The 20,747-nt window shown below is 33.9% G+C and overlaps 3 protein-coding genes and 2 non-coding genes across 6 annotated transcripts; 3 read left to right on the top strand and 2 right to left on the bottom strand.

Moving 5' to 3' along the window:
* Nucleotides 1–11: 11 nt before the first annotated feature.
* On the bottom strand, nucleotides 12–7,247 carry LOC124913934 (alpha-L-arabinofuranosidase 1-like). 2 transcript variants are annotated; one of them, XM_047454376.1, is made up of 18 exons: nucleotides 7,045–7,247; nucleotides 6,528–6,726; nucleotides 6,279–6,333; nucleotides 5,922–6,133; nucleotides 5,490–5,611; nucleotides 5,258–5,405; nucleotides 4,911–4,980; nucleotides 4,452–4,597; nucleotides 4,331–4,376; nucleotides 4,161–4,213; nucleotides 1,917–2,061; nucleotides 1,618–1,736; nucleotides 1,434–1,505; nucleotides 1,217–1,320; nucleotides 985–1,041; nucleotides 634–829; nucleotides 417–563; nucleotides 12–352 (listed from the first exon to the last, which is right to left on the bottom strand). In XM_047454376.1, the coding sequence occupies exons 2-18, from the start codon at nucleotides 6,714–6,716 to the stop codon at nucleotides 197–199; spliced, it is 2,037 nt and encodes a 678-aa protein (XP_047310332.1). In that variant the 5' UTR covers nucleotides 6,717–6,726; nucleotides 7,045–7,247; the 3' UTR covers nucleotides 12–196. The 2 variants fall into 2 exon arrangements, with proteins under 2 accessions (XP_047310332.1, XP_047310333.1); XM_047454377.1 differs by lacking the exon at nucleotides 7,045–7,247 and adding an exon at nucleotides 6,942–6,959.
* TRNAY-GUA lies at nucleotides 2,679–2,763 on the top strand. Its single transcript is given in 2 exon segments — nucleotides 2,679–2,715; nucleotides 2,728–2,763. It is a non-coding gene; the product is annotated as a tRNA-Tyr (tRNA).
* Nucleotides 3,555–3,639, top strand: TRNAY-GUA. Its single transcript is given in 2 exon segments — nucleotides 3,555–3,591; nucleotides 3,604–3,639. It is a non-coding gene; the product is annotated as a tRNA-Tyr (tRNA).
* Nucleotides 7,248–9,544: 2,297 nt separating the features above from the next.
* LOC124914182 (peroxisome biogenesis protein 6) lies at nucleotides 9,545–17,422 on the top strand. Its single transcript, XM_047454679.1, has 16 exons — nucleotides 9,545–10,129; nucleotides 10,340–10,975; nucleotides 11,081–11,324; nucleotides 11,709–11,850; nucleotides 12,564–12,747; nucleotides 13,428–13,619; nucleotides 13,939–14,223; nucleotides 14,388–14,459; nucleotides 15,330–15,416; nucleotides 15,518–15,640; nucleotides 15,759–15,869; nucleotides 16,226–16,264; nucleotides 16,353–16,474; nucleotides 16,583–16,727; nucleotides 16,867–16,935; nucleotides 17,015–17,422. Exons 1-16 carry the CDS (start codon nucleotides 9,848–9,850, stop codon nucleotides 17,108–17,110), a joined length of 2,829 nt encoding a protein of 942 aa, XP_047310635.1. The 5' UTR covers nucleotides 9,545–9,847; the 3' UTR covers nucleotides 17,111–17,422.
* A 54-nt stretch (nucleotides 17,423–17,476) lies between these two features.
* LOC124914322 (protein arginine methyltransferase NDUFAF7, mitochondrial) lies at nucleotides 17,477–20,721 on the bottom strand. Its single transcript, XM_047454840.1, has 10 exons — nucleotides 20,412–20,721; nucleotides 20,262–20,323; nucleotides 19,840–19,983; nucleotides 19,487–19,597; nucleotides 19,201–19,405; nucleotides 18,876–18,934; nucleotides 18,683–18,735; nucleotides 18,347–18,569; nucleotides 18,037–18,145; nucleotides 17,477–17,955 (listed from the first exon to the last, which is right to left on the bottom strand). Exons 1-10 carry the CDS (start codon nucleotides 20,653–20,655, stop codon nucleotides 17,693–17,695), a joined length of 1,473 nt encoding a protein of 490 aa, XP_047310796.1. The 5' UTR covers nucleotides 20,656–20,721; the 3' UTR covers nucleotides 17,477–17,692.
* Between the last annotated feature and the right edge of the window lie 26 nt (nucleotides 20,722–20,747).

Below are 20,747 nucleotides of genomic sequence, written 5' to 3'. Positions count from 1 at the left end.
TTTTTCTCAAATTCAAACATAGACGGCAACCATACAATAAAATAAACATGCATCTGTGCTGTGCCCAAGAGGCACAATCAATAACAAAGAAGTCAAACATATATATAATTAATTAATTAATTACTTTGTAGTGATCACAGTACTACATTTTTCCCCATTTTATTATTATATCTCAAATTAGATAGTTGAGTCGCCCTTATGTTGAAGCATTGAGTGCAGTGGCGTTCTCTGGTGTTGTATGCAAATAGTTAAGCTGATCAATTGCCAAGTCTAAACATGTAATCGAATGCGGGGAGATTGTGACATCCATTTTTGTGTCTATGTTATCAAATACACTCTGGATTGGAGCCACCTGCACATTGCATCGTATTTGAGCATATATATGGGTGAAAACAATACAAATTTATTTATTAGACCTTTTTCGGCATGCTGAATGAATTCTCATCCATTAGACCACCAGATGTTAGATCAGTCCTTGTTGACCCGGTTGAACTCAATGAGTTTGAATCCAGTCCTTCAATCGAGATTTTTAAATTTACAGGATCTCCCCCAAAGTTAACCACCTGGAAATTATCACGAGTTCATCACTGTTTGACAACTATGCATCTCTAAGTTATATATCAAACCCATTACCTTTATTCTTAAGAAACTGCTGCCATCTTCCGTGTTTTTCCAAACAATGGATGAAGCGACTATTGACGTTAAATTAGTTTGTAATGTAGAATTTAGGAGTGTTGCACCACTTGACTCTCTGAAGAAATGCTGCATCCAGTAGCTTGGGGTTCCATATTGTTGGTAGGAGTTAAAAACAATTGCATCTGGGTTCCATCTTCAAAACCAGATATAGTTTAATAATGATTACATGATAAAGTGCAAATTCAAATTGAGGTACAAAGAGGGTAACAACATTCATTGATTTGATATAAAAACCATCATTAGTGCAATAGTATTATGGTAGACATGAGTCAAATAAAACATATGCACCTTTTATCATTGGAGTTAACAAACAGAGGTGCATAACTGGCCATTGACACAACATCACTGCATTCAAGTATCAAAGGCGAGCAAAGAAAGGTTAAAAATCCGGAAAAGCAAATAAGATATATAATTGCCTCCTTGTTCATTTTTTGCATATTAGTGGAAAAAAACTATAACCAAGCATTATCATCTATAGGCAAGCTTTTAAGGATCTTGTTTCAAAATCATATGAAAAAACCTGTTCTTTTCTACGCCAATGAGGAATCCAGCTTCAGCTAATGCTGCTAGAAGGCTTCCTTGACCAGCATCTTCTCCTGTCACAGCATATTCACTAACAAAAGCCTGAAATAATAGAGCTGGCCTCAGAACCATCTAATTGTTTCTTGCAACAGTTATCTTTTTGTTAATATATATTTATGGAATTAAGTAAATATAAGACAAGATTTAGCGTGTACCTTTGGGCCATTTCGTGATGTTTGATCAAACTTATGGGTCTTAGAGAAGACATCATTTGCATTGCTATAAATCTGGTGAGAAAATCAATCTATTAACAACAAAAAAAATCTAATAACTAACAGGAATGGAGATTGTAAGAATATTCAGTACAAATTCTGATCTATACAAGATAACTTATCTCACATGGAAATCATAAAAATCAGCTGGATGATCCAATGGTTGAGAAGAACCATCACAGTTTGTTATTATCTGGATGTCTGGATAGGCACGTTTTATGGCAGAATAGAACTGGAGGTAATTCCCTGAAACAGCATAGGTTTTCGCAATTTAAAATAGATTTTGCATTTCATTTCAGAATTTTTCCATTTGATGGTTTCACATTCGAAGATCATTGAATAGTAACATATTTTATTACTATTCATAAAATATGGATCTTTTTCAATAAAAAAAAAAAGATCATTGAATAGTAACAAAAGCCTTACCACGGTAATACTTCTTCCAACAGTCTTCATTCCCAATAGCAACATATTTCAAGTCAAAAGGTTCCGGGTGCCCCATTGCTGCACGGACGGAACCCCAGGTTGATTTTGAGTCACCCCTGGCAAACTCAATTCCATCAAGAATCTCCTGCAATAATGAAGAATAATGTCCAAAACAAACTGAAAATTATGTTTATTTAAAAAAATCCAAGAAATGGGTGTACCATAGTAATTAATCCATGTGTTAGGCTATTTACTTCATTGCAGCAAAAGGAAAATTTGGCAGAAAATATACAGTTGCAACTTCTAGAAGATCAAAATAGGAATAGGTTCTTTGTCAGTGGAAGATGACAGACAAGAACACCAATTAAATCATAGAGCTAATGAAATCTTGATAAACATGATTTGATCATGCATCACAAATTCAAATAGCCTTTTTAAGCAGATATCTGTCTATTTATGAAGACAAAGCAATGAATTAAGTATGCCTTAATCAAGGGTCTGTAATACAATTGAAGCCAATTCAGAAAATGAATTTTGTTTTGCACTCATAAACCTCTGGTTCTTTAAATAGCAATACAAATCCAACTTCCTTTACTTTTATAAACATAAAAAAGTGTGTGAATCGGCAATCACAATAGCTCCTGTTTATGAAAAGTGTTTTTTCAACCTTCTGGTTGCATCTAGTAAAGACTGTATTAGTAAATTTGACCATTTTTAATAGCACAAACAACATGATTTATATCAAGTCAAACATGAACAAAACCGACCTTAGCTCAGTTGGTAGAGCGGAGGACTGTAGTTGAAAGCTGGTATCCTTAGGTCGCTGGTTCGAATCCGGCAGGTCGGATTTTTTTATTTATTTTTATTTCAAAAGATGAATAGTGATGCAATAGTTTTAGGTGACTCCAGAAATAAAATCATTGAGTAAAAAACAAAATAGTACTATTTCCTACCAATAGAGAAAAATACATATATGACCAATATGGGAAGGAAAAACACAATTTCTTAAACAGACTGCTATAATTGTTTAAACCAAAGAACAATATGAAAAGCTAAAAGATTTTCATAGATAGAATACCCAAAAATCAAATTATACTCTATCCTAATTTAGCTAGTTAAATCTTAAAGCTAATGAAACTTGATATCATAGAAAAATTAAATAAAGATGATTTGAATCATTTGATCATGCATCACAAATTCAAATAGCCTTTTTAAGAAGATATATGTCTATTTATGAAGACAAAGCAATGAACTATGGTCTATGTATCATGTATGCCTTTATGGTCTAAGTTAACTTGAAGGGTATGATGAGCTTAATCAAGGGTTTGTTGTGATACAATTTAAACCATTTCAGAAAATCAATTTTGTTTGTTAAACAGCATCACAAATCAAACTTCCTCTACTTGTATCAACATAAAATGGTGTGAATCTGCAATCATAACAGTTCATGTTTATGAGAAGTACTTTTTAAACCTTATGGTTGCATCTATCATATATTACATAGAACAAACACTAATACTGGTGTAATGAGACTGATATATATATTTTAAAATACTAAAGATTGAAGTAATAAATTAATTGTGAATGTCACTTCTAATAATACAAACAATATTAATAGCATGTCATAAATGTTCAAAACCGACCTTAGCTCAGTTGGTAGAGCGGAGGACTGTAGTTGAATGCTGGTATCCTTAGGTCGCTGGTTCGAATCCGGCAGGTCGGACTTTTTTAGTTGATATATATTTTTTTAGTTAATTGGCATTGTCTTGGCAGATTGATATGAAATTAACACTGATTCTATATAAAATTCACTTGATTAAACCTATTTTCATAGAAGTTTGAGAAGATAATGACTTTTAGGGATCTGTTTTGATTGCTTAAACTCTTCTGATTTTCATTGGACAATAATTTTTCTTATGTTATAATATTTTTGTAGCAGCTAGAAATGGGTATGGTTACGATCCTACCATATTATACGTAATAACTATAAATGGAAGAAATGAGAGTTAATTGATAAATTTTCAATGATTTCAGATTATTGAGTCTTCTTTTGGTGGTTCCTTTGGAAGTTCTCACTAGCTTTGGATTCTATGAATTTGATTTTTCCTCGGGTATGCACTCATCTATGTTGTTATAGGGTAACATGTTTAATTCACATACTCTTATTGCATTGGTTCATACGATTTTGTTATTTAGCTCACAAAATGTATGAAAATTGGACTGTTCAAGTTCAGCAAAATATACCTGTATAAAGGGGTAGATGTTAGGAGTAGCCACTTCATCATTGTGGCTGATTCCTACAGGAAACAGAATTAATGAAATCAATCAAACAAATCACCAAGTCTATTATATCTTCAAATAACAAAGTTAAGATATAAAAAGAAAAGATGATTAAAGCATTTGTTTTTTATTACCATTATTGAAAACCCAAATTGGCGATGCACCTATGCTTTCTGCTAGCTGCAAAGAAGCAAAACAGACAATAAATAATGGGATAAGATTATATTCTTTAATAAGAAATAAGTTTTGAGTTACCTGAAGAAACTCAAAATGGCCCATTCCATCATCAGTCCAGTAGCCCCAGACATCGCCAAAGTGTCCAGGCCGCTCTTCCCAGGGTCCAACAGTTTCTTTCCAGCGAAAGGCATTTCGTAACCATTCACCTTCAACAAAACATCCACCTATGTACACCATAAGAACAAAAAATAAGTTATGCAAATTGAAGAAATATATTAGAGATAAAACTAAATAATTTTTAATAACTGCTATTGTTGTATCATAAATGTAATAGTATTTAAGCTAATCCATTTGAGCTTTCAAGTTTAAGGATTGATTTGCTCCAGATCAAAAAGCCCGTGATAACTTTGCTATTAGTTTCTGCAAACAAGTTAATGATAACCATCTTGATATGTGATTTGTTGAGTTCCTCATCAATTTTAGGATGTCCCTAAAATCTGGAACTAATTAGCAGGTTTCACCTAAAAATAGGATTACCTGGAAATCTGAGGAACGCTGGCTTCAAATCTATAAGCATTTTGATAAGCTCACTACGGAAGCCTTGTCCCTGTAGTAGGATATGAATATAATTAATTCAAGAAGAAGTTCATACCTGATTTAGACAAGGAAATTAAAGATTGTTGAAAAGTTATAAAGAATATATAGGTTTTCCTATGAAGAATGTATCAAAATCCATAACTGGAACCTAGAAATTCTGCCATCAAGATAAACCACTGCTTTACCTAGAAATACTTTTAAATATTCCTTGATCTCCCCCACATAGTGATGCTTTTTTTTTTTAAATCTTCATCATTCAGAATAAAGCAAGGAGCGAGAAAACAAACCTTGTATGTATCCAAGGGGATTGCTGAAACTTGGTCAATCCAGATGATTCCTTGCTTGGTTGTTGTCAACTGCAGTCTTGAATTGTAGTTTCCTTCTGTTGCTACTAATGTAACCTCCTTTCTCGTCCACTTCGAAACATCATCAGCTCTGCCAAGAGAATTAATACCTTAGAAAAGCTAAGCCAGGAACAAAACAGTTACTTATAATGTGAGTAAAAGATGTTTAACTTACAGGATGTTAGCAGCAGCCAGAGTCTTCAATCCACTAGAGTCGGTCAGCGATACCAACAAGTTAACAGATTGGAGTGACCTTATATAGAGAACCACTTTGTAACTCTTCCCTTGTTCAATGTTCTTCAAAAAAATGAGTGGATGAATCAAAATGACAATGAGAATATAAATAAAAGCTAGATAAAATGGAAGAGTACAGAATCCGAGAAGCAATATAGGTTTGCAGTTCCCTGATACATGCCAAAGCCTTATGTAATTATAACATTTTACACAAGAAGCGATAATATGAGATTGTTTCAAATAAACAAAAACCCAAGTCATTTTCATTTGCAAATAATATTTTTACCTTCATAAAAAAAATCCTAGTTAAGGCAATGATTCTCTATATAAGCCAAGTCTTAAAACTGAATTATAGTTTATGCCCGAATTTTACCATGCCCCAAAAACCAGGATTGTAGATGCCAACTCCTCCAGCCGGACAATTATTCAAGCCTCCACCGCCACAATGCACATCCATCCGAAGTGCAATTTTGTTTTTCTCAAAGCATGATGAGCGATCTGTTGACACGATAATAGATGATTGATTTCCAATGGTGGACCAAGGATCAATGTTGGAAGGAATGTTCTGACCCCCAGCCTCAAAACCTGAGAATCAAATCTGATGAGAATCGAAAGACAACGCACTAATCAAAGAAAGAGTGTATATCCAACTAAGAAAGCACAGAACTCCACGAAGCATAATAAGATAACAATTTGTGTTTTGGATAAATGGAACTACATGTAAACAGACCTCTGTTGTTAACTAGTTCAGCCCATAATCCACCTGCTCCAGCATGATTGATTTCCTGCCAAATGATATTCAAACAAATTCTCAACAGTAATCTCACATCAATCAAAGTCAAAGACATCACAACGGAATATAACAATTAAACATGGCTAGAATTACCAAGTTGTGGCATTAAACAACAAAATTGAATTATAATTGCAATAAGAATAAGAATAAGAAACACCATATCCATATTGCAAGAAAGAAACTGACCTCAAAGAATAAGCCAAACAATGTGTCGGGTATTGTTCTTGAAGATGCTTTTGAAGCATTCACAAATAATCTTGATGTCTGGTTAGCTTGAACCTCATATGCAGAGCAACATCCATGAAAGCAATACAAAGCCACAAAGAAGAAAACGATATAAACACTCATGGCTTCCTTTACACCATTCAATAACATCCCCTGTTGTCTATTGAAGAAAAAACAGAAAACCCAGTTCAGTTAGAACACTGTCATCACCAAAATTACCAAAATCAACAAAAAGGGGAGAAAAGACAATAAAAAGTCACAGCCTTCCATGTTCCAAGACAATTTCGTGTTTCAATAAGAGCAAATTTAACAGAGCAATCAGTTCAACAGAGCAAATTTAATTAAAGGAACACCCTTTCATATTCTAGTTTTTACCCAGATTAGAGGAAGTGCTTATTGCATGTGGGTGTAGGTGCGATTGTTGTGCTTGTGTGCGAGTGAGTGACTGAGTGAAATAAGGAAAGTGAAATAGACTGACCGTGGCTTAGCATTAACTTCAGTCGGAGTAAAAAGCGGCGGCAAGACGGCGGATTACTAAGAAGTGTGATCTATAATCAGATATATATACAACGATTGAATTATGTGGAGGTCCCAGGAAAGTTTGTCTTGTGGCCTCCGCCAAGCATTGTTGCTTATACGCGATCGATCGATCATCGATGGAAATAATTATTTGAAAGCTTCTTTCATTATGGAGATAAGCCCACGCCATTAATCCTTATCTTGATAGTGATTTAATATTAGATATTGTCCAATTTTAAAGTAGCACTCGAACTCTTACAATACACTATATTGCTACTTTTAATATTTTAATAAGATTATTTTAGACCTAATTTTGACTTATCCTTGCAAAACGAGGAACGAGGGTCCTTGACAGGATGACAAAGATGCGAGTCGGTGCTGGAGATGCATTTACCATCCTTGTTCCGTTCGATTTCGAAAAATTCCCGCAAAAAATCGTTTATATTATATTCTCTAAAAAAAAATATATTATATATGAATATTTTATAAACCGATTTTTTAATATAATATATTATTTGAAAAATTATATTATAGTAAGAAAACAAACTTAAAACTCTTTTAAAATATAATAAATAAATATATTTGTGATTTTATATATTTAATTGTGTTTATAGGGTTCGAGAAATAATCAAGGTGAGATCGGGACGGGAGACACAAATATCATCCCCGTCTTATCCACGATCAACTACCCGGTCAAAACGGAAAAAAATTGTCCAAAATAGGACAATTCATTTCGTTTACCACGGATTGGTCTTACTTGTGAGGTTAGGTCAGGATCTATATTGGTAATTTTATAAGTTGGATGAAATATTTTATAGTTTTCTAAGTTTATAGATTTATTTGTAAAGAAGCATAACTATATGGACGGTTATGAGTTAGGATGATTTAGGAAGGTATAAGTAATAAACAATAAGCATTTCATACTTCTAATTTTCTATATGATAGTGACTTCTATCTAATATTTTAAATTATAGTTATTATTTAATGACCAACCTGTTAATTTAATTGTCATGATTAGAGAATAAATGTCACAAATTATATTAAAGAAACTTTTGATTGAAATTTAATTCACATAATTATGGAGATAGTGTTAATTTTTTAAACTAAAAAAATAATAGTAATGTTGAATCTATATCCTAACTTTTGAAATGAAAAGACTATTATATATTTGCACAAAATGTCCATGAATATGCTTACAAAACAAATTTCATACATATGTCCATATTTTGGCCCAAAAATGGTATTTTTGCTTGAAGAATAAGTTATATATATATATATATATATATATATATATATATATATATATATATATATATATATATATATATATATATATATATATTTGTTTGTGCATTTTAAACCAAAATCATGGTTTTACTTAAAATACAAATTTCATATTTGTTTTGGAGTGAAATTGAGTTTATAATTTAATTGTATCACACATTTTTGAGTTTAATAAAAATCTTCGGCAACAAAATGAATAATCAGGAAAGAATCTCAATATTTTTATTTTTGTTTTTTTTGGAAAATAACCTAATTTCATTTTATTAGAAAAAAATTCAAAAAGAAAAAAACTTACATGATTTTGAAAATTAAGTAAAAAATATACTAAAATTTGATAACTTATTTAAAAAATAAATTATAATTTAAAAATATAAATATTTTGAAAGTATAATTTACTGGAAAATGAGAGAATAAAGAAACTAATTGGTAAGTTGACTGGATCTTAAACCACTCTAATTTTTTTAATTATCTTTACCATATTTTTAATTTGTTGGACCCATTTTCTGTCATTATTTGTAATGATTTATAAAATAATTTCTCTTTAATAATTTTAATTTTTTTAATAATCTTTTACCATATTTTTAATTTGTTGGACCCATTTTCTATCATTATTTGTATTTATAAAATAATTAATCTTTAATAAAAAAAAATTGATTGGGGGTACTTACAATAAAGTATCATAAACTGTGGCAATAAATAATAATAGACAGCTCTGCATAATTTTTGTAAAGAAAATATTTGGGTAACTCAATGTACCATGTGTTGAATGTTTTGGGAAAAATTGATGAAGATAAAGTAAGCAAATGATCATTTTAAAATATTCGGATGAAATTATTCCCGTCGCGTAACTCGAAGGGCAGGATCGTCACGCGAAGAGAAAGTCTGTAAAATTATCCCGTCGCGTAACGCGAAGGGCACGATCGTCCCGCGAAGGACACGGTCTTTCTAAATTTTTCACCGACTTTTTCTTCGCGAGGCGATCCTGCCTCTCACGTTATGCGACGAAATAATTTCGTCAAAATATTTTGAAGTGATTATTTGCCCAATTAAATTTATATTATTTCAATTTCCAAATGTTTGTGAGCATAATTAATGGGTTCACAATTAATAGAGCTCAAATGGTCAAAAGCATACCCATTTCTTTGAATTCAAGAAAAAAAAAATAAAGGAGGAAAATGGGTATTAGCAGTTTTGACACTCACTACTGTCTTGGGTGGGAAATACTCCGTCTTCCTCCTCCAGCTTCTCATACGAATCCAATATAAGACCCAAGTCGCTATTTTTACCATCAAGTAGTGGAGGGTAACCTCCTCCATCATTCATAGTGACCGCCGATTCAGAGCTATATTGTTTGAGGTCTTAGGCGGGAGGGGCAGACTCTTGATCTACATGTTATTGTTTGCATTTAGGTATTGTTGGAAGAAAGAGATAGTTATCTGATTGATTGGTTGATTGTTGTGATTCAATTTTACGAGCAAATGGTTGAGAAGAGGAGGAAGCCTCTAGTGCTTTCTTCTACAAAAGCACTCATTAACACAGTCCTCAGTTCAGCTAAGACTGTAAGAGAAGATGGAAGTGGAATTGACCGGAAAGGACCGGTTTTATGCAGCGAGGGTCTGCAATTTCCGGCAGGAATTCTTCTATTGTTAAAGGAAGCAAAGGGAAGTTTTCAACGGACTGTTAGTTCCCTTGACGACTCTATCTTGATAGGGTTTCCTGCATCTGTGCTAAAGAAACTATCCATAACATCAGGTTCAATGGTATTCTTTTGATCTCTATGTACATTCAGTCACATGGTTGCATTTCTTTTTATTTTAATACTACGTGTAATCATGAGTATACTAGATATCTATTATCATGTCCTTCCTTCAGACCAGGTAGGAAATTTAATTTTTGAAAAGCGAATCATGCTGATCATTGTGCAAAGATTTTGCATTTATTTAATACTGTTGATGTTTTAAATGTACAAGGTACATGTCAAGAACGTCGAGAGTGGCGTGCAGAGAATTGGTCAAGTAGTTGTTCTTGATCCTCCTGAACTCCAGGATAATTTGAGCGAGAGAAAATTGTCTGTCGCTCAATCTTCACGAGTGATGCTTGTTTTCCCTTCTTGTAACTTCCCACAAATTGGTTGTATGCCAATGGAGCGAGAAATTGCTTATGTTTCTCCTCTATTTGCTTTTAATCTTAGCCTACATGTATCATGCTTGAAATATCACATTCATCAAGGGAGGAGGAATCTAGAGTCTTTGTTTGAGGATGAAGCTGACAATGAAATAAGTGGCAAATATGATGAAGGTCCTGCAATCAAACTAGAAATTCAGCATTGTGCTGAACTGCCAACATATGCTTCACACTTGAGGATCTCTTTTGTAAAGATACCAGAGTGTGGCATGCTTGAATCACTTAAAGGAAATTCATCTTTTGAAACCAAAGATCGGCAAAATATGGTTGATTTGGCACTGCACAACTACTTTGAGATTGACAGATGTCTTAGTAGAGATGATGTTTTCTCTATCAGCATAAATTGGAATTGCAATTCATCCATGTGCATATCTTGCAGCCAAAGGGAGCATGATGGATGTTTTGACACAATCTACTTTAAGGTTAACCCTTAATCTGAGGCTGGCATCCTATCCAGCTCTTTTTTTTCGTTTCCTTTGATATATTAATGAGCTCTTAACGTCGTCTGGACGTGTCTATTGTATCAGGTAGTAGCTATGGAGCCATCAGATGAACCAATTCTTAGGGTCAATCGTACTAAGACAGCACTTGTTCTTGGTGGAAGTGTGAGATCTTCGATTCCTCCAGATATGTTGTTTCCTAGAATGAAAGGTTTTGCTCCTTTGGAGTTGGACCTGGTAAAAAAATTGGCCTGCATACTTGCACCATCTTTGTGTCCATCAGCACTTTCATCAAAATTCAGGATTGCAGTCCTCTTATCCGGGTTGCAGGGTATGTTTCTATATGGTTCTCTGAATTACATTTGATACAATTTTTTTTTGATGTTTTTGATGTTTTAGATTATTAAATACTCATTTTGTGCCATATCTTATAAATAAATGAAAACATCTCTGATTTTCTACATGATGCATAAGATTTAGTTGTTGTAATTTCTAGTTCCATCAATTTTTTTAACATCTGGCACCAAACAATCTAATTCTTGTTTTTTACTGCCTGAGAGTTTAAGGCAGACAGGATTGCCGATTCATAAGCAGTGAATTAATTCATGATAAGACTTTAATGATCATAATGTTTAACCATGAAGAAGTGGCGCACTAATTTATTTTCCTTCCATTGTTTCATTAAAGCTGTTTTAACACATATATGTTATTGCAGGATGTGGTAAAAGGACTGTGGCAAAGTATGTTGCTCACAAATTGGGATTGCATGTTACTGAATATAATTGCCATGATCTGATGATACCCGCTGATAGAAAGACATCTGCAGCATTAGTTGATGCTTTCAAAACAGCATGCAAGTATGTCATTGCATATATGCTGTTACTTTTGATCAGTGATCTATATAATACCGAGTTTTCTTATGCATAATCTCCTAGTCATAAGCAGATACTCTTTGCTGCTCATCTTCATTACATCTTGTAGCATAATTTAGGAGAAAAGAAACATGTCATTGAATCGTTTCTATTTAGTTCACATTCATTTTGATCATTCTCCCATTCCCCTCGTGCCTCTTTTCATTGCTGATTCTTAAATATCTAGGAACTATTATTGCTTACAGCAACAGACTTCAAATATGATGACCTGGAAAATGATCTTTCATGATTTATAATTATAAGGATACGCATAACGGAATCTCTATATAATCTCACTTGTTCAATGATGGAGGTATAAGAATGTGTACATATTTTTTTTTTTAAAAAGAGCGCAAGATTCTTTCAAACGTTACAAAGGGGGAGGAAAAAACAAAGCAAGAAATAAGAAAACAATGTTATAAGAATGTTTACTTGCTGATCTTCTATTATGGAATGCTTGTCAACCATTGACACATTCTAGAAGAGAAGAATACTTTAATTAAGGAATATCTTTCATTTGGGATGTTTAGCAAGAGTCTTTTAGCACAGTTTTTTTTTTTGGTTTTACTGATGTAAACAAAGACTCTTTAGACCTGCATATATTTTTCTGAAATTTTGACCTCTGCTTATCAAGTTTGTCTACCATAATAATGTTACAGGTACTCACCAACAATTTTTATTCTTCGTCACTTTGAAGTTCTCCGAGATCTAGCTAACCCAGCAGGTTCCCCTACTGATCAAGTTGGTCTTAACTCTCAAATTGCATCTGTTATCAAGAAATTCACAATGCCGAATGTAGAAACTGAAGGAACGTGGTCAGAGGATGATCTGACTGTGAACTCTGTAAGATTTTACTCTTTTAGGAGCTGAAGAGTATCATGTTCATAAGTTTTATTCTATTAGTTAGTTTTCGGAATCCTGATTATCTATTTACTTTTAGTTGGTCCTAAATAGGTATTCTAATACATGAGACCCATTTTAAGCTATAGGAAATGTAAACAATGTATATGGGTAAAGGTAGAGCTGTATAAGTGAATATTTTTTTTATAGCTCCTGAGTATTTTGTTTCCTTCAGAGCCCTTTTTCAGTTTTGGTGTACTACCATGGACATTTTGATCTCATGATGTATTCAGCTTCATGGATCAGCTGGATATATCTAAGAATTGCCTTCCGAACTTAGTAAAGATCCTAAATCTTTAGCCACATGTATATTATTGTAGGTACATCATTCAATGTCTGAGCAAAAAAAAAGATGTACATCATTCATTGCCACAAATAGGGAGATCATTGATTCAACATGATTAATGTTGTGTAACGAGAATTTCTATTAAGTTAGGTGGCTTCTAAATTGAAATACATGTTGAGAAACACGTTTTGATGTTTTGTTATCTATCAAAATATTTTCTCTTTCTATTTTATGACTGTGGGGGGTCATGTTAGCCTTTTACATTAAAAATAAAATATTTTCTCTTTTGTAGTTTGAAAGAATAAAGAGTTGATCTTTTATGATTTTACTGGTGCAGCAAATGAAGACTGCCAAAAAAACGTGCACATATCCTGTGTTGTTAATTGCAACAGCTGACAGTTCAGAAGGTCTTCCTCCTGTGATTAGGCGATGTTTCACCCACGAAATCAGTATGGGTCCTTTGACAGAGAAACAGAGGAATGAAATGATATCACAGTTGCTTCATGGAGTGAAAGAGCTGCTTCCAGATGTATGTGAATAATGTTTGGTCTGACTATTTGATGGATACCATTCAACATCTCCGCTTTAAGAATATTGCATATTGATCTTATTTACATATTCCTTGCTTCCAGGCAAACCATGAACATATTTTGCTCCTGTAGTAAGTTTTTGTTTTCAATAGTTCTGTGGATATTTGGTTCATAAGTATCATGTTAGCTTCAAAGTGATTCAGTTGTTGCAGGAAGTCTATCTATGCCTAATTAGGTGTATGTTTTTTATTTTATTTTTAGTATTATGGTATTATGATTGTGTTCATTGACTTTGTCAGTTCGGCATTGGTTATTTAGGGTGAATCAACTGAGCTTGCAAAGGAGATAAATCTACAAACATCAGGCTTCATGCCAAGGGACATTCGTGCTTTAATTGCTGATACTGGTGCACATTTAATGCATAAGCATGGAACTGCATTTGACAAAGATGATTCTGCTAGCACGAGTGAGACATTGGGGTTGAAAGCTGAGCATGAGAGAAAACTACATGATGAGGCAGATTTTCTTCTGAGTAAAGAACACTTGACAAAAGCAGTAGAGAGGTCGAAGAAAAGAAATGCATCTGCATTAGGCACTCCGAAGGTAAAATGATTTTGTTACCGATATTTATGATTTCAATAATTCCCTGTTCTCTTCTATGACCTTTTATGGAGAAAGAGTCTATTCACAGAATGGTCCCACCTTCAGTCCTGACTTTTTTTTTGTTATTGTTTAACAAGTGGATTTTTATATGTGATCCTTTATAGGTTCCCAATATCAAATGGGAAGATGTTGGTGGACTTGAGGATGTGAAGAAAGCAATTTTAGATACTGTACAAGTGAGGCTCTATATAATCATCTCATTACTTATTTCTTTTCCATGTATTACAGTTTTGATGTTTCTTGTGGGCTTGACAATTGTAAATTCAGTTCATAGATTTTTTTATGCGGGAGTTTAGGTGGACATGCTCCATCTTTTGACGGAAAATTCATGCCATCAGGGACACTAGGGTTCGGAATTTCGTTTCTATAATCTTGACATATGGTGTCTATTATGTGTATATTTCAACTACAGTTCTCACTGGCCACATATTGGGCATATTGTGAAAAATGACATTTTTTCACAATTACGATCCCATTGAAAAATCGCTAAAGTTTAAATTGAAAGTGACTTCTTTTTTTCATTTGGAATAAGAAGTGTGGTTGAATGAGAGATCACAATTCATTTGGCAGATAAGATTGACCTTTTTGATTATGATCCCAAATTTTTGTGAGACAATAAATTTTCATTTGGTAAAAAAGTTTATAGATCAATTTTAAGTTGGTGATTTATAATATTTTGACTTCTTGCCAAATGTAGTTAGTTTTATGCGAATTCCAAAATGAAAAAAATAGTAACCAAATAGGCTCAATATTTTGTCTCGTGGGTCTTAAACTTTGGCTATTTCGAATCATTTGTTCCTTGTGATATTTTCTGTTGTCAATTGATTTCTTAGAACTGATGTTCAACGTGGATTTGTGGGACAACTGATAATCTGATGTACTTTGTTATTAGAAAGTGCAAAAGAATTCAATGTACAATGTCAAATTGTAAGCATGTTATCTTTTATTTATTGATACCCTGGCCTATCATGTCATACAATAATTGGAAGTCGGTCTTCATCGTTGTTCCTACCCTTTACAGCAATTTGTTTGCATCATATTTGTAGCTACCACTCCTGCACAAGGATCTATTTTCCTCTGGTTTGCGCAAACGATCTGGTGTTCTTTTCTATGGTCCTCCTGGGACGGGAAAAGTAAGCTATTGTCTATACATATCATTTTCTTTTTTGCTAAAAGCACATGATTTCACTCTTAAGACATGTTTCCATAACTTTTACTGCTTTGAATGCAACAGACTCTATTGGCTAAGGCTGTTGCAACAGAATGCTCTTTGAATTTTCTGAGTGTAAAAGGACCTGAGTTAATCAACATGTACATAGGAGAGTCGGAAAAAAATGTTAGGGACATTTTTCAGAAGGTAAATTCTTTCCAGCTTATTGCTCTTGATTCTTATCAAAGAAACTTGAAGTGGATGGATGACTTAACTTCGTCATAGTTCATTCTTCAACATACTTTTGATGATTATGGGATTTCAGGCCAGAGCAGCTCGTCCCTGTGTTATCTTCTTTGATGAACTAGATTCTCTTGCTCCTGCTAGGGGTGCTTCTGGTGATTCAGGAGGTGTCATGGACCGAGTTGTATCTCAGGTTGGATTGTATATCAGTTATTTCACTTAAATTATTGACTGTTTTGGTATACCATTTTGTTCATGTTGAACATGATCCCCGGAAAAAAGCTACATTTATTATGTTGCAAAAAATCACAAGTAAAAAGTAATTTGATCATGATCTAAAAATAAATTGTAAACCAAATGAAGTAACAAAAATTACACTATAATTTAGATAATGATCCAGAAAAAAAATCCTGTACCAAACAGAAAAATCACTTTCAATTATAACTTTGGAAAGTTTCCAATGGGATTTTGATATTGATATGGACAAAATATAAGTTATCAAATAAGCTCAATTTTTCTTAGATTTTTAAATATTATTATCTTCAACAGATGCTTGCAGAAATAGATGGCCTCAATGACTCATCCCAGGTACTTCATTCAATATCTGCAATTTCTCTTTCTGACTTGCTCCTGAAGAACAACACCCATTAACTTATTTTTCTCTTTAAAAAAACAGGATTTGTTTATAATTGGAGCTAGCAACAGGCCAGATCTGATTGACCCTGCGCTCCTACGACCTGGGCGGTTTGACAAGCTTCTTTATGTTGGAGTTAATACGGATACATCATATAGGGAACAGTATGGCTCTACCTTCTTAGCCAACATTATGTGTCTATATTAATTGTGATTCTTTATTCTTTCCAACCAACTCATGTCATGTTTGCACACTGCTGCCTGTTTTTGCAGTGTACTTAAGGCACTGACCAGGAAGTTTACTTTGCACGAAGATGTGTCCCTTTATGATATAGCAAAGAAATGTCCCCCAAACTTTACTGGTGCCGACACTTATGCCTTATGTGCAGATGCATGGTTTCAGGCGGCAAAACGCAAGGTATCTTTTTGTTCATCCTGTTTGTCTGTCTGAGGTAGCTCTAGGTTTTGGTAGCGTTTCTAACACAAATTCTCTCCTTCATATTTTTTGCGGTTTTATTTGACTGTTTTTTTACTTTGATGGTTGTTATTATATACAGGTTCTAGATCCAGATTCTGCAAATATTGAAGACAACACAGTCATTGTTGAATATGATGACTTTATAAAGGTAACAAAAAGTGCTATGTTTTGATTAGAACTAATAACAATACTTTTGATTCCGTGACTTTGTGAATTGTGGCATGCAGGTTTTGGGAGAGCTAACTCCATCACTATCCCTATCTGAGCTCAAGAAATATGAGATGTTACGGGATCAGTTTGAAGGAGGTGGTTCGTCCAGATGAAAAGATTAAACGCATAAAACAACACCACAAGTCAAAAATAGATGTTTCATGAGAAAGCAACATAGCTTTTTCAGAATGATGGGGAAGACCATTATTGTTGGCATAATTTTTGTTGGATGTTTCATAAATAAACAGCACCACCAGCAATTTTCTTTATTATCAGGAAATAATGAGGGAACCTTAGGACAGAAAATCTTTGAAGATTCCAATCCCCTTTTAAGCAAATAAATATTGCTCTATAATAAATCTTACAATGTATGGAATTTTACATTTGAATATTGATCTGAAGAAAATTACATTTATTATATCTGTAAAATTAAAATAGTATGAATTATAACTAGATAATGATGATTCATAAAATAATCATATCAAATAAAGTAAATATATTATAATCTGAATCATCCAAAAATATATTATACCTAACAAAAAAATCTAAATTGACTCTTCCTTGAACATATAAGTTAATTATTAAATGTGAAACTTTTAAGTCAACTTATTCTCAAAGACCTAAAAATACATAGTCATAAATTATGCAACATTAAAAGGAACTGAAAAATAGTCCCAAAGTAGAGGAAACTCTTCTCATTGGAAAGGAACTGGATTTCCTTGCTTCTTGTTTACAATGGCCATGGCTAAATATCGTGTACCCATGCCAATAGGTGTTTGATCATCCTCGCCCTCCCAAAATGGTGCTTCACCTTCTCCCACCAGCCGCCAGTAGCCTGTCCTAAGAGACTCAACTTGTTCGTCTGTGCAATTTTCCATAAGTGATTCCACTCTAAAGTTTATCCCCAAAGAACCAAGAAATTGTGACTGTGTCATTGGTCCGTGGACAGATACATCTTCTGCAAAAATATTACAGACAATTCAAACATGTTTAATGATGCCCATAAAACAACAAGGCAGAGCAAGAATAAGGTATGGACCTGAAACTTCCTCGGCAGCATGCCTTATAGATGCAAAGTCAACATATGCACTCAGATCAGCTGAACCGGGATCATCTAGTATGTTAACAAACTTGTGTTTGCGAATTGCCTGTCAGATCAAAAATAGAAAATAAAATTAGGGTTGTAAAAATAAAGTGTTTTCAAAGTGGGCCAATGTTTTGTGGTGCAATATCATCATCCACTACAAACTGAGTAGGAAAAGGAGACGTATAAATAATAGATAGGATAGGAAGTCAACACAAAAATACATAAAGATGACATGTAAGAGATGAAGCTAAGAAAACAAAACCTGAAGACTATCGGATATCACACCATTGAGGCCATAATCAATGATAAGTGCCCCACCTCCATCAGAACCTATTCTCTCTGCAATTGTCTGAGTCAACTCCATTGCTTTTGGACAAATTTCTATTTGATTGAGCTTTGCAATTTCTTCAGGTGTGGTCCAGTTAAAACGCTTCATGAGAAAGAGAGTAGCAGGAGTATGTTGCCGAGATAGAACAAACTGTAGCCTTAACAGAAAATGCATATACAAACTTGTCATATATCCAACACTCTTCATAAGGGCATGCCCCCGATAAAGGGTCTTAACTCTTAACATTGATAGATTTCATTAGCAACTTACGATGAATCTTCAGCCACATCAACCATTTTCTCATTCCAGCCACGAGCTGCCCTCTGTGAATGTGGCACATAAATCATATTTAATTTGTCAGAGAAAGGGAGAGAGAAATGCATGTTTCCTAGCATCTTTAACTCACCACATGATCAGAAATTGTGTACAAATAGAAGGCTATATTGAACAAAACTGAACGAACCTGAAATTGATGAACTGGTAGAGCATCATAAAATTCATGGGCAATAATGATGGTTGGCACTGTGATAAACAATGAAGGATAAGAAGAAGAAAACAATTGACCTGATACAAACTTTAAACAATTATTCCTTAGACTAATTTTCAAATCAGATTTTGCAGAATCAAAAGTCTTAAGTAGTCAAACAAAGAGCATAGGGAAAAGTTATGTTCGCAGGCCATATTAGCTATCATGAATTTCTTGCACATGTCCAATAAGAAAGAACTTATGACACAAGAGAAACAGATTATAATGCAGAAATCTATTAAAAGGCCAGGTTATACTATACCCCCTGCCGGAACCTGTTCCAATGTAGTATGCCATGATATAGGGCTTCCTGATAATGTGCAGGTGATTCTTTTACTTGCATCTTCAGCAGAATTCGCCTCTTCTTGGCATTTCAAGTTGTCAAACTGAAGTTTCTGTAGAGTTGGACTGCACTCCACCATGTGTATATGCAAAGATTCTATGAAGGCTTTACACTTTGTTGTACCCTGTGCAAAAGAGTAGATAGGATGCTTATACATGTGTACAACCAATATAGCAACACTAGATACTGGAAATAAAATTCTTACACGTATAAGATCCACCATCAAAGTTCCTCTCCCTGGACCAAGTTCGATTAGGTTTACTCTGTTTGGTCGGCCCATTTGTTCCCACAAACACATTGTCCAAACACCAATCATCTGTGATATTATGGGTAAATCAAATGTAAAAACATTTTACCCATCAATAAAAAATTTGGAAAAAAGTTGAGCAATGTAATGCTTTATTTTCATTTTCTCTAAAATGACTGGAAGAGCAATGAAACTTCCATGTGGTTCTGACAAGGTTAGACATCAAAGTCAATAATCAAGATAGATGTTCCTAAAACATTAGAGAAATGTAAACTCCCAAGAAACTGAGAGGTTAACAGAAATCAATTTACCTCTCCAAACATCTGGCTTACTTCAGGGGAGGTTATAAAATCACCTTCCTTCCCAAACACATCCCTATTGATATAAAACCCGTGTTTAGGATTTGTCAGGACTTCTTCCATGTATTCTGCCATAGAGATTGGCCCGCCACGAAACTGAAAAATTAACATGAAGAAAACCAACTATTATGATCCACCAACAAAAACACTAGTATGATATTATGACAACCACTTAAAATTTGTCCTACCAGGAACATTCTACATAATCTGGTTTTTTATCACAAGGCATGATATAAATAAGTTAGTCATTAGAACAATTAGAGGAGATGCTAATTGGATTTTCAACGTGGAAGTATAAGATGCAGACATTTTCACAAACAATACATGTGCAATGGAAAACAAGACAATGAGGAAAAGAGAGAAAAATGGCAGACCTTGATGATGCTCTTGAGATGCTTAACAAGATCAGAATCATCAGAATGCCCATGAGAATGCTCTGCACCAATTCAACAAATAGCGAAATTGAATTCTTAAATGTATATCAACGGAACTATGTAATCGTTGTTAGTGTAGAGAAAAAGTACCATGTGGGTTGTGCAAGCTGGAACGATCTATGGAGAGAGTAGAAAAGGGTATCGAAGTTGGTTCTGTAGAAGATGTTTCCCCATCTTCCAAATGCTCGATAGAAGAGGTGATTACATTTCCAGGTGCAGGCGCAGGAGAGGAAGAAGAAAAGGAACGGGTGAATAAGAAAGAAGATGAAGGCCGGTGAAACCCAAAATCGCGAGAGGTCTGATTAGCAGCTTGAACTAGCAACCTTCTCAACATTTCCGACGAACTGAAAATGTCTGCGAGCAGAAAAAGCTTGATTCTTTCTGCCTATCCCTAGCTAAGATCTTCGACAGATTAACTCCATTTTT

Source organism: Impatiens glandulifera, chromosome 9 (genome assembly GCF_907164915.1).
Source record: "Impatiens glandulifera chromosome 9, dImpGla2.1, whole genome shotgun sequence".
NCBI classification, from domain to species: Eukaryota; Viridiplantae; Streptophyta; class Magnoliopsida; order Ericales; family Balsaminaceae; genus Impatiens; species Impatiens glandulifera.
Note: the sequence above shows the minus strand (reverse complement) of the source record. Positions and strands in the feature narration are given on the sequence as shown.

Coding starts and splice junctions, on each gene's coding strand:
- LOC124913934 (XM_047454376.1), bottom strand. CDS start 6,716: ATGTTATTGAATGGTGTAAAGGAAGCCATGAGTGTTTATATCGTTTTC. Junction 6,334..6,527: donor TGTTTGGCTTATTCTTTGAG/GTCAGTTTCTTT, acceptor ATCATTTGGCAG/GAAATCAATCATGCTGGAGC. Junction 4,598..4,910: donor AGCGTTCCTCAGATTTCCAG/GTAATCCTATTT, acceptor TGGTGTACATAG/GTGGATGTTTTGTTGAAGGT.
- LOC124914182 (XM_047454679.1), top strand. CDS start 9,848: ATGGTTGAGAAGAGGAGGAAGCCTCTAGTGCTTTCTTCTACAAAAGCA. Junction 13,620..13,938: donor TGAAAGAGCTGCTTCCAGAT/GTATGTGAATAA, acceptor TTGGTTATTTAG/GGTGAATCAACTGAGCTTGC. Junction 15,870..16,225: donor TGGACCGAGTTGTATCTCAG/GTTGGATTGTAT, acceptor TATCTTCAACAG/ATGCTTGCAGAAATAGATGG.
- LOC124914322 (XM_047454840.1), bottom strand. CDS start 20,655: ATGTTGAGAAGGTTGCTAGTTCAAGCTGCTAATCAGACCTCTCGCGAT. Junction 19,984..20,261: donor ATCTCAAGAGCATCATCAAG/GTCTGCCATTTT, acceptor TTAATTTTTCAG/TTTCGTGGCGGGCCAATCTC. Junction 18,736..18,875: donor TACCAGTTCATCAATTTCAG/GTTCGTTCAGTT, acceptor CCACATTCACAG/AGGGCAGCTCGTGGCTGGAA.